We start from the raw sequence: 13,873 nt of genomic DNA, 5'->3' as shown, positions 1-13,873 counted from the left end.
TTTTAAAGGACCATGTCCTCCTGAAGACTCCTATGATTCAAGGCTTTGCTCAGCACCATCTCAGGTCTCTCAGATATACCACAGAAAGAAGGATTAGAATAATCTTGAGCCTTCCCTGGGCTTGGTGACACAGTGGTGGTCCCAAAGGAAACACTTTTCCTAGAAATAATTAGAAAGTGAACTAGGAGCCTGCTTCTGGCTCCACAGTTTTACTAAAAAGAGGAAATAAATGAGGTAACCAGCTGAGAAGTGCTGGGTTTTGAAAAGTGATTTCCACCCTTTGTGTACCCAAGAATACAGGTGTAAATAAACATGGGAAGCCTTACCTCCTAAACTGCTTCCACCTTTTGTGTGAGCAATAATGTAGAATGTAAAGATATATACTGCTCTTGATCAGACCCTTGTAACATATAGGAAGGTGTTTATCAGCTTAGTACAACTTTCCTGTGTGAAATTTGTATAAACTCCCAGAATAATCCTTCAAAATCAGTCTTTCCCACCAGGATCCCCAAAGTAATGAGCTCCTGTGTAGCCATTAAATGTGACAAATCCTAAGAAATCACAGTTAAATGCAGGAGACAGCCAGCCTGCTCATTAAAATGGGAGGCAATTGGTATGATTTTAACCTGGGAAAAAAATTAAAAAGTTGAGTTCCCTTCAGTTCCAAGAATGGGTGAAGTGAGGGGGTGAAGTGATCCCTGAGGTCCAGACGTCTGTTTTGCTGCAAAGCCAGTGCAGCCTGCTATATATATACATATATATATATTTTGGGTTTTTTTTCCCCCTGGACTAGTTTTAAATACCCAAAGAAAGTTCTAATGGGGTCCTGTTGCTTGTGTCTGAGCATCCAGCTCCAAATGACAAGAGCTGTGCTGCAAGCTGCTGTATGAGCACAGCAGAATAACTCCCCTGGGAGCAAAGTCCTTTGTACCATCTCAGGTTCCCAAGTCTTTTAGGTTTTTTTTTTTTTCCTCCAGTGCTGACTTGCTCAAATCCCTTCCCATTATCCTTTAGTCTTTTGCCTGTCTGTGCAAGAAGAAAGCATCAGAAGTTCCTTGCTGCCCCTTTGTAGGTTCTGTGTTAAGACTTTAACATCAACATCTTCTGGATGGGAAGGAGCTGTGGAGAGCACTTTGTCCATCACAGTTCTGATGACCCAGAATGTCTGAGTTTCTACTCAGTTGGAGCTGTAGGTGATGCCTTCCTGCCAGCAGAAGTACAAGTGGTAATAACATCACCAGGATGAAAAAAAAGAAAAAAAAAAAAAAAGAAAAATTACTTTCAAGGGTAGACTTCTCTGTATGAAATCTGCAAATGTCATTCCCAGGGTGTATAATCTACCTTGTTAGGAGCTAAAGTGGAATGAGCACCCAAATATTTCTCTGCTTTACAGGTACTGAGGCCACATCTGTTGTTTCCTAGGGCCAGTTGAGTCGTGGCCTTTTTGGAGTGTCTTTTTCCTAATTTTTTTGTGTGACTTCACTGAAGGAATCCTGAGTCTACTTAGAGTGTTACTCATACTATTTCATGCTCAGATCCAAGCATTCCCATCTTGGCTTTACACAGACCTGGATGGCCTAATCCAAAGCCCTGCTTTCAGGAGGAAGTTGGTCCAGATAATCTCCAGGGGTAGATAATTCCAGAATGTGCCATATAGGAAAAGAATATTTGAGGGCTATTAATGAAATGTAAATTTTGGGCTGTGCTCCTGGATGGTAATTACACCAAAATTACACCAAAATTACCCAAATCTCTTGGCTGTGATGTTCAAAACCTTGGTGCATGCTGTAGCATCCCAAGGATGGAATAAGGTGTCACTGAGATCTCACAAGATTTCACTGCTGTGACTCTATCTGCCACTGGCTCTGTTGCTTTGGGTCCTTTTATTCCATTATCTGGCAAGAACTGGGCTGGAGGTGCTGGAAAAGTTACACGTGAAGTCAGGCTTAGGCTGCAGGAGGATGTAGAGATGTAGGATAAAATTGTGGGTTTTTTTTTTTTTTTCAAGTGTGTTGCCCAGCATTTAAATCCCTTGAGGAGCTTTAGGGTTATGCACCTGTAAATGTGAAATGAACCCACTGAGAGCCAGATGACCCACCTCAGGGATGTGACCAAGGTCCATGTCCCAGATGATGGATGTGCTTCACCCTGCCCTTGCTCACAGCTTTTAACAAGCTGCCAAAACTTGCTAACATTGCTTTTAAGTGAATCCTGCAATTTCCTGTCTGTAGCTGGTGTCTCATAAATTCAAGGTAAGTTAGAAATGAAAAGATTAGTCTCGTTTCTGCTGAAGGCAGGAGCGTTTTTAATCTTAATTTCTCACTTTTCATGAAGAATACATTCCATATTAATATCTAGTTTTCCATCCATCTTCTACAATCTACTACCTACTGGGCTCTACACTCAATTATTTTAAAAGGGGCAAAGAAAAGAAAATGGGACAAGATTAAATTCATCTTGACCTCATGATTAAACAATATCAGCACTTTACTATGAAAGATTTTAAATGCCTACTTCCAAATTTATCTCTTCAAGCTTAGATAATCTTGATGCCTGAGCACCTTCCCAAGCCTCAGCTATGTTAAAGACAGCAATAATTTCTGCCAACACTTTGATTTTTATAACACCTGCAAACTTATTTTTCTTTTTTTGTTGCCATGCCCAAATGAGAGTTACTCAGGAAGAAAGCTGGGGTGGAGAGAAATGTCAGTCTGGTTTGGATGGTGGGTTCTGGGCTGGCTGCTCCAGCCCTGCCTTGAGCTATGGAAGTTGTGGAGATTGCAGCAGGAGATGACAAAAAGGAATCTCCTGGCTCTGTATCAACTTCCCAAAAGTATGGAAATTGGGAATATGAGAAAAAACTTCTTTACTGTGAGGCAGCCCTGGCCCAGGCTGCCCAGAGAGGTTGTGGAGCCTCCTTCTTTGGAGTCATTCAAACACCACCTGGATGCAATCTGTGTGATGTTCTCCAGGCAAAGCTGCTTTAGGAGGAGGGATGGACTGGAGGATCTCTGGAGATCCCTTCCAAGCCCAGTGGTTCTGTGATTCTGGGTCAGGAATGGAAGGTGAATATGACGCGATGATGATGCAGGTGGCAGTAACCCCAGCACAGAGGGGGGGGATCTGGGGGGGGTCTGGGGGGGCTGTGCTGCCAGCATCTCTTCTCCTGCAGAGCCCAGAAATGAAGGATTCAAGAAGGGGAAGAACATGTTTGAATCAGTGAACAAGACAGATCAGAGAGCTGAGATTATAGTTGCTTATACTTTCTTCCTAAAGAGAATGGCAGGTGACTTGAAAGCATAATTTAATTAATTTAAGCAACCCAAGACAGGTAGGGGGGAAAACTGAGATAGGATCTGGGCTTTTAGGGTGTTGAATGGCCCAAGATGATTATAGGCTTCTGTTTCCATCATAGGCAAGTTTTATTAATAAGTGCCAAAGCCAACAGTGTGTTTACTAAGGGATAAATAACTAGACTTTAATTTGTTTCAAGATTTTTTTGTGCATGTTTCTGTATTTTATATACATTATATATCCATGTATTAGAGTAAAAGCAGAACAGTTGGTGCTGTGAGATTTCTGTCTGCTGCTACCTGCAAACCAAAAGAAGGTTTTTGTTTTAAATACCTATTAAGAAGCCTCTGGTATTCGAGACATTTATATACCAACAAAATGGTTGTAGGTCACCTTTAAAATAATATATACTCCCTGTAAGCAGAATGGGCAAGTGTAGGCAATGTTAAAACTTGAAGGCTACTAATGGAAATTGCTTTCAATTACTAAATAATATTAGAAATGGTGCTAGGAATGACTGTGGCCTATCTGGTGTCCTTAGCTTGACTTCTGTTTATGGGAAACTCGCCACACAATAACCCAGAGTACAAGATTAGTGGTGTGTGTGGAAATACATCTATATGTGGATTTATATACGTGAACAAGACATAATTAGATGAAAGCTGTTCCTTTAATATGGAATTTATTGTATAGAAACCTGAGTAGCTCCAGCTGATGCTAATTAACTCCCCAGCCTGTGCCTGTGTGCAGCAGCGGTGATGCTGAAGACAGGAGAAATGGGAATATATGGCACACAAGATTTTACTTTAGCTTGCACCTGCTAGGCATGGGGAGCCAAATTTTCAGCTGATGTCAACCACCAGGACTATCTGCCTGCAGAGGGGTGACACTGATTTACTTCAGCTGAGGATCTGGCCAGGGACATTACTGACTTGGCATTATGGCCACAGCAGCTGGTGCCGACTTGTTAAGAACAAAGGCCCACATGCCAAAAAGCCCGTTAAAAGGAGCTGCTTTGATGTTTCTCTTCATCTGGTATAAATTTAAAATGGAGGAGGCTGTCAGTTTCCCTTAGTCTAGATGTTTTGTGTCACTGGGTCTGTGGCACTCTGCAATGTGACCCTCCCGTGCTGTATGGGGTGCTGAGGAACCGAGGACTCAGAGAGGAACTGGCAGCCCTCGGCTGTGAGGGACTCTGGAAGCTCTTGCCAGCCTCTGAGACAGACTCCAGCCCATGTGATGGGTAACAGCAGTTTGTTTGCCTTGTTTTGGAGGGGTTTAATTCGTTTGGGAAGGAAGGGGATGCTTCCTCTTCTCTGGGGGGTGTCCTGGGAAACCTCACAGGGAACCGATGCTATCCTGATGCCTTTTTATGTTAGTGGGGTACCCAGCTCCTGAGCTCTGCTTCTTGTTTCAGATGCCTGCTGGCATGTTCCCCATCAACTGCTGTGACAAAGGAAGGGGTGGTGACACTGAGTTTAAGGGAAACAAGGGATCAGTGGGGAGGGGAATTGTTTCTTGTTCCATTTACTGAGCAAAACAGTGGGACTCAGAAGAGTGAGGTGGCCCCTGCCTTGTCATGGATGTGACCCTGGGAGGGATGATGCTCAAGGATGTGTGGGCCAAATCTGACCCTAGGTTGGTTTCCAATTACAGTGCTGGTGATTTGGTGGCACTGTGATGTCCCAGTGACCCTGGCTGTGAGGCAGTTCCATGTTCCCTTCTGCAGCTAATTTTTCTTGAACAATTTTCTCTGTGGTTTTAGGCAGCGAGCAGCCATGGATGGTTGAGGGGGCTGCCTTGTTAATGACATTATGAGCAGCATTTCTATGAAACTTATAATTAAATATATACATTTTCCCCAAGATGTTCATTCTGTCTGCTGAAGAACCAAATTAAAGTTAGGCTCTACATGTTTTGGCATGTGAAAATGAAGGGTTTTTTTATCTTGAGCTGTCGGAGTTGGTAAAAATATGAGACAAATGGAAGTGAAAGAGTGGAGGGGACAAGTCCCTCCTTAGCACCCAAGGGGGGGCAGTGGAGGGCTGAATAGCAGAGTCATTAAAAGAACCATTAAGAGATGGGCTGTATGGGTGCAGTGACTGCATTATGGCACTGCAGGGAAGGACCTCATTTTCCCCTTATTTACACTTGGTTTAAAGTAGGAGCAAGTCTTGTGCAGGCTGTGAAATGAGCATTTGGCTCAGCCTGGCTGCAGTGAGTTATCAGAAAAAGCTGAACAAGTAGGTGTCTTTGACATGATGAGAATACCAAGTGGTCGAGACATTTCTTACCCTGTAAATCACCTTTTAAATGTACTGAATCATCCTGGATTTTTAATTTTTTTTAAAAAAAAATCACACTGCATCGGATTACTCCTTGAGTGACTCCAGTAGTGCCTGATAGCTTCCTGCATGACATCCTTGAAATGCAAACAGGGATTTCTAACTGGGAGATTTTTTTGTTAGGTAGATGTTACAGAGAATCTCTTGTAAGTACAGCAGCAAATTTCAGAGTATTTTCAATAACCATTTCCATGGTTCTTAACAACATGAACAGAAATCCTCTCAGGCTAAGGCTCAGTTGCCTGGGAGCTCTGGGTTTGTTACAGGCACTGCCAAAAAAGCCATGACAAGGAAAACAGTGATGGTTCCAGGCATGAGTCTAAAATCTAAAGACTGATTATCTTCAATGAGAAAATAATTACCAGGTGCTTGACCAGCCTCTAAATTATGAAAGGTCTGATGCAAAGGGAATATTTTTCCTTTCATCCCGTCCCAGCACATAGGAAGCAAAAGGGGAAAATGTTAGCAAAATCTACAAATGTTTTTCTCCACCAGCTGGGTGTTGGGAACTCACTGGTGCAGGCAGTCGAAGCAAATCAGGTGGGTGGATTATTTCCTGACCACTGAAATATTCTGCAGCAGTAACAGACTCTCCTGATTCCAAGAGTAAGATGATCTCCTGCAGGTGCCAGGCAGGGATGGTGCCTTTTTTTTCCCTGCTTCACTCCTTGCAAACCACACTCCTGTTCCACCAAACCTCTCCATCAGGGTCTGTGCACGTGGCTACCAAGTAGCCCCCTGAAATAAGTGGTGTTCCCTTATTTAGCACCAAGAGAGAAGACTGATTCATCATTTGCAAAGTGTTTTGAGAAGAAAAATTGGCAGGCACCACAGGTTTATTGTTGGGTGCCATTGATTTGCTGTGTGATGGGGTTGTTTGCTCTGAAGCCAAGTGCTGGAGGATCCTAATTTTGCCAAAAGCCTTCTGTAAACAAGCTGTTGCTTGACATTAAGAGGTTCTTCCTACTTTGGACTGATTATAGGTTTGAAACCTAATAGCTCTTCAGTACACTTGATAAGCTTTGTCTTTTAAGTGATAACAACTTCCTCCAGACAAATATTCGCTTTTTAATATTTTTTTTTCACAGAAGCCTCTTCCTGCTGAGAAACGTGTTTGTAGCTCTCAACTAAAAAAATACATATGTATAAAAGAACTAAAAAAGCTAGAAAAAAACAACCCCCAAACACAAAACCTTGTTTGTTAGAGATTATTTTTTTTTAATCTAGATTTCCAGCTCGAGGTGTAACTGGTATAGCTGAGATAATGAATCTCCATCCTCACCAGGCAGGGCTGTTTGAAGAAATGTTCATTGGCAGTAACAGTCTGGCTATTTTTTCCCTTCAAGCTTGCCAAGTTGCCTTGACTTCTGTTCTTGATAATTCTGGAAATGCAACTCTGAGGGCATGGCATGGTCCCTTTTTTTCAGGATCCAGCCCTGGCTTTTTATTCAAAGGTAAATCCCAGACCTCATTAAACATTTTGATGAGGGAGCGTGGGCAAGAGCTACGTTTTTGTCAGGATTTTAATTGTAATTTGGGTAGTATCCGTGGGTACTGGTGCTGCACATTGGTGACACTGCCTGGTGCAAACGTGTCCTTTGACAGCCACCACGGGGCAGGTGAGGACACAGGGCTGGACACAGCAGAAATTTTAGTCAAAACCTCTACATGTTGTAGCACTCCTTGCTGATTGATTCAGAGTGATGTCCTTACCTCAGCAGTGATGTGAACAAGGAATTATTCATCCCATCTCCCACCCTTTGACAAATGTCAAAATAACTTAGAATGGCATCTTTGCTCTCAACATTTCCATTTTTCCATGTTTCCAGGCTCTTGGGATGATGTGGGCTGTTTATTTACATTGAAGATCATGTGGTTTAGCAGTATTAAAACTGGATTAATGATAGGGATTAATTCCTCAGTCTTTGTCAGTGTTAAAACTGGATTCATGATAGGGATTAATTCCTCAGTCTTTGTCAGTGTTAAAACTGGATTCATGGCAGGGATTAACTCCTCAGTCTTTGTCATCAAGAGTCTTGGGTTGGATCATGGATCACTGTTTGCCCACTCGAGGGCCATGTGAGCTCCCTACAATTCACACCTACATTTTCCTGGCTCTAAAGCTTGAAGAAGACAGAAGTTTCTTACACTTGAGGAACATTTATCACTACTTTTCCCTGCTTGGAGCATCAGCAGTGTCTGCTTCCATCACGGGGGTCTGGGAGAGCTCAGCAGCCCAGGGCATGGGGCTTTTATTAAATTTAAGAAAGAAACCCCAGCAGGTGGTCTATAATGTGAGGCTGACCTGCAGTGGTGATGTCTGATCTCATGAATGAGACCCAGAGAACCAGCACTTTGTGTCTCCTTCCCCTGCTGCCTCTTGTCAGCCTTGCTTGGTGGTCACAGAGGATGAGTGATGCCCTTCAGATGAGTGGTGGCCAATTTCAAAGGAGCACTTTGTCATGAACCATCAGAAATCCAGACTGAAACCCTGGGAAGAGTGTTCTAGGGAAGTATGAAAAGCTGCATTATCCTGCTCTAAAGTGAAAAGACCAAAAAAAAAAAAGCATAACAATGGGAAAGGGTCTGTTTGCCTGAATTGCCCATGTCTCAAGGAAAGGCAAGTTTAACCTGCTGTAATGCTGGGTCACTTCCTGTTAGCAAAACCCCCTGAAGGGAAGAGGGGGAAAATGGAAAAAGATCCTTTACAGTAAAACAATATACGTATTTTACTCCGGGATCAAGGATTCTTTTCAAAAACAACTTTGAAAACCTACCCCTGGTTTTACGGAATATTTTTAACTCCTCCAGCATCATATGGTTTTCACTAAGTCGTTATTTAGAAATTGAATGTTGTCTTTTTCTTGCTTGCAGAGGGCAATAATGGCTTTTCTCTGAATGTAATTGTGCTTTTGTTCCTTTTTTTTTTTTCCTCCTATAAGCAGCTGAACTTTTATAACTTTTATAACTATGTTCTGCATTCACTGAATTTTATAACAGAGTCATTCAGCTTTCTGTTCCTTTGAGCTGGGTTCTCCTGTATCTCCCCAAGCATTACACTTCCATGTCTTTGTTCATTAGCTTTAAAGTCCTTCTTCAGCTGGGATAATAGGAAAAACATCCATTGCTTGTCATCCAGTTGCAGTTCTGGCTGTTCTCAGAGGGGCATCTCTATGTCAAGTTGGGTGCGTGGGGATTTGGATACACAACTCCAGATAATCTTAATGAGAGTAACAGCCCTAATTCCCTGCACACTAAATTAAAAATGGATCCAGAACGTGCAGAGTGAACCTCAGTGATCTTACATTTAAGTACCTTTGCCTTTCTTTTTTTTTTTTTTCCCCCTAAATATCATATGCATCTGTGTTCATTAAGGTAACTGAGAGCTGCTTTGAGGATGAGGGAGTTGATCTCTGGAGCCCAGGTCTGGATGGTTTAGCTGTGTTTTCCTGGGGATTGACTGCTCCTGAAAGGTTAATTCAAGAGTGGGTTAGTGGAAAGAACTGACCAGATTGGCTCCATTCTGATTCTGATTGCCTGTGATGTTAGACAAGACCAAGGCACATCTTTCCTAATTGCCTTTATTAACTAAAAAAATACCTCCCCACCATACCATGAATTAATAAGGTTTAAGATTTAGTGATGGTGTTAGTACAAGGACTAAGGAAGACCCAGAAAGGCTACAAGTGTTTTTATACCTGAATTTCATACAGAATCTTAAGGGTTTTAAATCTTTCTTTGACATCCTTTTGTTGTCATAAAGTGGAAAGAAGCAGCCATCATTTTTTATTATTATTTTATTTTCACCCCCCCCAATTGCTAGTTTTGTTCAATGCCTTTCTTTTCCTTCCCTCCAATCCACATCTTTGTGGGAATTCCCAGCCCCTGTGGACAGGAAGCCCCAGGTGGCATTTCTTTTGGCAGGGAGGGAAAGCTGTCTCCATTCCCACTGCATGTAAGAAATTTTCTGGGGCTTAATTCTCAGTTCTTGAAGGTTACTGTACTTACACTTGGAAGCCAATATCCACACATAGCTAGTTTGGTAGTTAGGAGTAAATGGAGTGTGAATACTCCAGGCATCTCCTTTTTCTTTTGTTGAGATCTGTGTTTTTAGATGCTAGAGAGGAGCTGGGACTTTCAGACTGGGACTTTCAGACAACTCCTCTGCTCACTCCCATCCCCACTCTTTCATTCTGCTGCCTTGCAGCCCAATACCCACCACCCCAACTTTTCTCTCTGTCATTGCCCAGCCATAGCAAAAAGCCTCTCCTGGGGACACCACAGTGGCCTGAGCAGTGTGACAGTCTCAGAGAAGCTGTCTGGCTTCACAACACACACACATCTGCTGCCCAGACCATTTCTTGATAGGAAGACAACTCATCTCCTACTGGGTTGCTGCCTCAGATGAGCAGAAACTCTTTTCTCCTTTCCACTTGCTTTTCTTCCCCTGCTTTCTGCTGGCCACTGAACTGTTTTAATTTGAAAGATGATTTAAAGAGATAATCTGTTTTCCATTCAAGTTCTTTCTGTGGCTTAGCTCCCCCATTTTTTTCCCCCCCCCCCTTTCCTTCTAGAATCTTGGCTGCCTTTCTGACAAGACTTTTCCTCTGCTCCTCTGCAGTTCCTTGATGCTACCTGCTGCTTTCTTCATCTTCCACCGTGCTGCTGGTTTCTCCCTCCTCCCACAAACCCTCTTTGATGCCTACAACCCCATTAATCTGTCCTAATGTTTTTTCCCCTCTCTATCAGAAAACCTTTGTAGAAACACAGCGTGTAACTGCAGGCCTGGGCTGATGGGTCAGGGAAGGAAGGAACAGATCCCTCTGGATGCAGCAGCTCCCACTGAGTGGATGCACAGAATTGAGTCCCTCCACTTTGTTGAGAGCATTTGCACCAAAACTATTTGCATCTGAGAAAAGAACAAAGCAGTGACAAAAGATGAGGCAAATATCTGCAGTGTGTGACAAGCAAGGAGGAAAAAAGTTACAGCAAGGAGGAGAGGGTTTGCTTGGATGCTTTGATCAGATTTTCTCTGTGGCTGTGAAATTGCTAAGGATGGGGCTCATCCCCATGGATTTAATTAAAAAAATAGGTGTTGGGGTTTTTTTCTGTCCATGCTGATCTTCAGGGATCCCTCACTAGAGGATGCCCTGAGAAGTTGTTGTTCTTCTCCCAGTCACAGAAAGGAACTTCAGATGGTAAAAGCTTTCGGATCTGTGTGGTAAGGAAAAATCACATTAATGCCTCTGATTTCTTCAGAAATAGGGGAAGATCAAAAAGAAACACGAGCCATTGAGATCTCTAAAATGTAGAGGAGGCCATCATGTTGGGGCAAAGAATATTTCTCATCTTTTGGGGGTGGATTAAGGGTCAGGAAAGCGAACAGAAAACTTCCCACCCCACACTGCAGGATCTGCCTTTTAATTGATGACTGTGAAATATGGAAGTACCTGACATGATGAGCCATCTCACCCTTTCTCAAGGACTCAAAGGAGAAAACCCCTCAGTTTTCACCTATGCTGATGGTCTATAACTGTAATTTTGACCAGGTTTAACCAATCTGGAATATTCTTCTCAAGTGAGTAAGAGACAAGACAAAGACACAGGGTGTACCTTCTTGCCAGAGCTGTCTTGACCTCTTCCATGCTGCCCATCATTTATATATATAATAACATAATATAATATAATATTATTTAGAATGTCAATTTATTGTTATGAAGAGTATCCTCTGGAATAGGAACAGGCTGCCCAGGACAGTCCTGGATTCCCCATCCCTGGAGGGATCTCAAAGCTGTGGAGATGCTGAGGGACAATGGGCAGTGGTGGCCTTGGCACTGCTGGGTTCATGGTTGGACTTGATGGTCCTAAAGGATTTTTCCAACCAAATGGATTCTGTGATTATTCTATCAGTCATATTTTCTGGCAGGAGAGCTGCAGGGCAGTCATCATCCAACCTGTATCAGTTACAACTTTTAAAACATACAACTGGAAGTGTGTTTGTAGGAAATAAAAAGTCACGAGGACTAGAGGAGAAAAATGTTCCCATGTTAAAGAATTTGTTTTTCCTGTTTTTCCCAGGAACACAAATGCTGTTGGGAAGACAGAAGCAGCAGTGCCCCATGGGCAGGAGCAGTGCACTGGCCTCTGGCTCTCCTCCAGACACAGCATCCAGAAATGTGACTGATGCTGCTACTGACTGCTCCCTGAAAGAGAGAGATCTCTGCAAAGGCACCTCCAAACCCAAAGAGAACGAAGCACAGACTGTCCTGAACCCAAAAATCTTCATCTCCAGTAGTATGTGCAATAAAAAAGCTTCACCGAGGATCCTCTTGGAAGAAAATGTTCACAGGCAAAACCAGCTCCTAAAAAGTAAGGTACAAATCCTACTGTGGTTGTTAGGAATATGGTTTCAATAATAAGATGAGATCAGTCTCAAAGAGAAAAAAAAAAAGAAAGAATGGGAAGTCAGTCCATTTTTGTCCAGCTTAAAGTGCTGAGTATGAGTCATCTGGTGAGAGATCAATCAATTAATCTGACTGTATACATTGCTATGGTATAGAAAACAAGATTAAAATGAGAAAGATAGGCTTACTTTGTAAGTAGAATCCAGAAAATCTTGAAAAAACATTAAAATCATGGAGTCAAGCAGTCCAGGTCCAACCAAGAAACACCAGGAGTGAAGTTATTTTTACAAACTTCTTTCAATCCTGTAATTTCTACCATATCTTTTTTATTTTTTTTTTCTTTTTGGACACAGCAGGCTGCACTTTGTGTGCACAGGTACTGTGTGAGATACTTCACTGGGAGGATTATCATGAAGAGAAATAAAACGAAAAATAAATCCCCCAAACCTTGATTAGCAAAAAGATTTGAGCACAAAAAAGAGAATTTCTTCTAGTTCAACACCTGTTTGGGTGTCTCCATTCCAGCTTGTTCAAATGACCCCAGCAGCTGTACCCATGCAGGAGGGATTTTTGCAGCAGAGAACTGAGAAATAGGAGAGATTAACTTGACTTTAGTGAGAAATTTACTCCAAGAATACCTTAAAAATGCTATAGTGGTCTGATGGCTTTTTTCTTACAGCATTTTTTTCTTTTTTTTTTTTTTTTTTTTTTTTTTTTTTGGAGGCAGGTAGGTAAGAAGCTGTTATTAGTGAGGAGAAAGCTACAGCCTTTTAGCACCAGTTTGGCAGGGAGAGGTTGTTCTGTGTTCTGCTTTCAGTGCCTGAAGTTAAATCCTGCCATTTCCCTAACTGGAAGTGACTTGGGTTTCCAGAAGTGAAGCATCCACTGAGATCTATCAATGATAATGTTAATTGACACTTCTGTAAACCTGGCTTATCGAGGAGTTTAATTCCATGTTCATGGGTTTCAAGGGTTGTTTTTTTTTTCCCAAAATGTTAACAAGAGCAGTATTAGAGAGGAAATGGAGTACAGGATTTTATAAGGCAAATGTACCCAACACAGATCATTTTAATATATTTTCTAAGTACATTATAATATGTACAATATGTTATAGAGAGGAAAATATTTTAAGTTTATTGTAACCAAAAATTGAAATAAAACAGTAATGGGCTTTATTCCCAGATATTTAGTTCTAGAAATCAAATTATTTGGCAAGGGAGAAGTACTCCAGGGTGACTTTTCCAAATAGTTCACATGGGGCTCTTCCGACGTTCCTTTGTTATTTTGGATTAAGTCTGTCTTCCAAATGAGGATCTTCTCAACTCTGATTTTAGAGCTCCTTTTTTTTTTTTTTTTGGAGATCCTGGGTGCTCCTTTGTGCAGGGAGCATCAGTCACAGTGCAGTAAAGCAGAATTCTGAGTGTAGAAAACACTCTTTTCGTTCTCAGTGGAGGAATTTGTGAATTGTCAGCTTTCTTACTCATATTCTATCGTGCAGATTAACCTTTTGTTTATTATTTTTTTTTCATGAGCCATTGCACTGGCTTATGAATATATATCTAGAAATGATTGGAAACAAACTGCTTGATCAGCAGAGGGAAAAACACAACCCCAGAGCAGTGTTTGTGAAAGCCTCACCATGGTCAAAGAGAAATAGCATGCAGTTAAGGTCCATACCAAGATATTAGGGGTTTTTTTGAGATGTGGAATAAATGGCAATGAACTCCAACTCAAGTGGCAGTGTGACATCCTTTGCTTTCCATGGTGTCCCTGGCTTGCAGGAGCATCTTTGCTTTTGGGGAAGCAGCAAGCAGAGCTGAGCATCCAGGC

At 42.1% G+C, this 13,873-nt stretch overlaps 1 protein-coding gene across 3 annotated transcripts in view; it reads left to right on the top strand.

Annotated features, from left to right (window-relative positions):
• Positions 1 to 13,873, top strand: part of C7H10orf90 (chromosome 7 C10orf90 homolog) — a 61,525-nt gene that overhangs the window by 38,223 nt on the left and 9,429 nt on the right. Inside the window, exon 4 of one of the 3 annotated variants that reach the window (XM_071749672.1) lies at positions 11,718 to 12,008. The exons of 1 other annotated variant lie outside the window; for it this stretch is intronic. In XM_071749672.1, coding sequence (XP_071605773.1) covers positions 11,718 to 12,008 — 291 coding nt within the window. Of the gene's footprint in view, positions 1 to 11,717; positions 12,014 to 13,873 lie in introns of all 3 variants that reach the window. One more of the 3 variants, XM_071749674.1, reaches the window with a different exon arrangement.

The sequence above is a fragment of the Heliangelus exortis genome, chromosome 7 (genome assembly GCF_036169615.1).
Source record: "Heliangelus exortis chromosome 7, bHelExo1.hap1, whole genome shotgun sequence".
In the NCBI taxonomy this organism is placed as follows: Eukaryota; Metazoa; Chordata; class Aves; order Apodiformes; family Trochilidae; genus Heliangelus; species Heliangelus exortis.
This window is presented reverse-complemented; position numbering and strand designations above follow the sequence as displayed.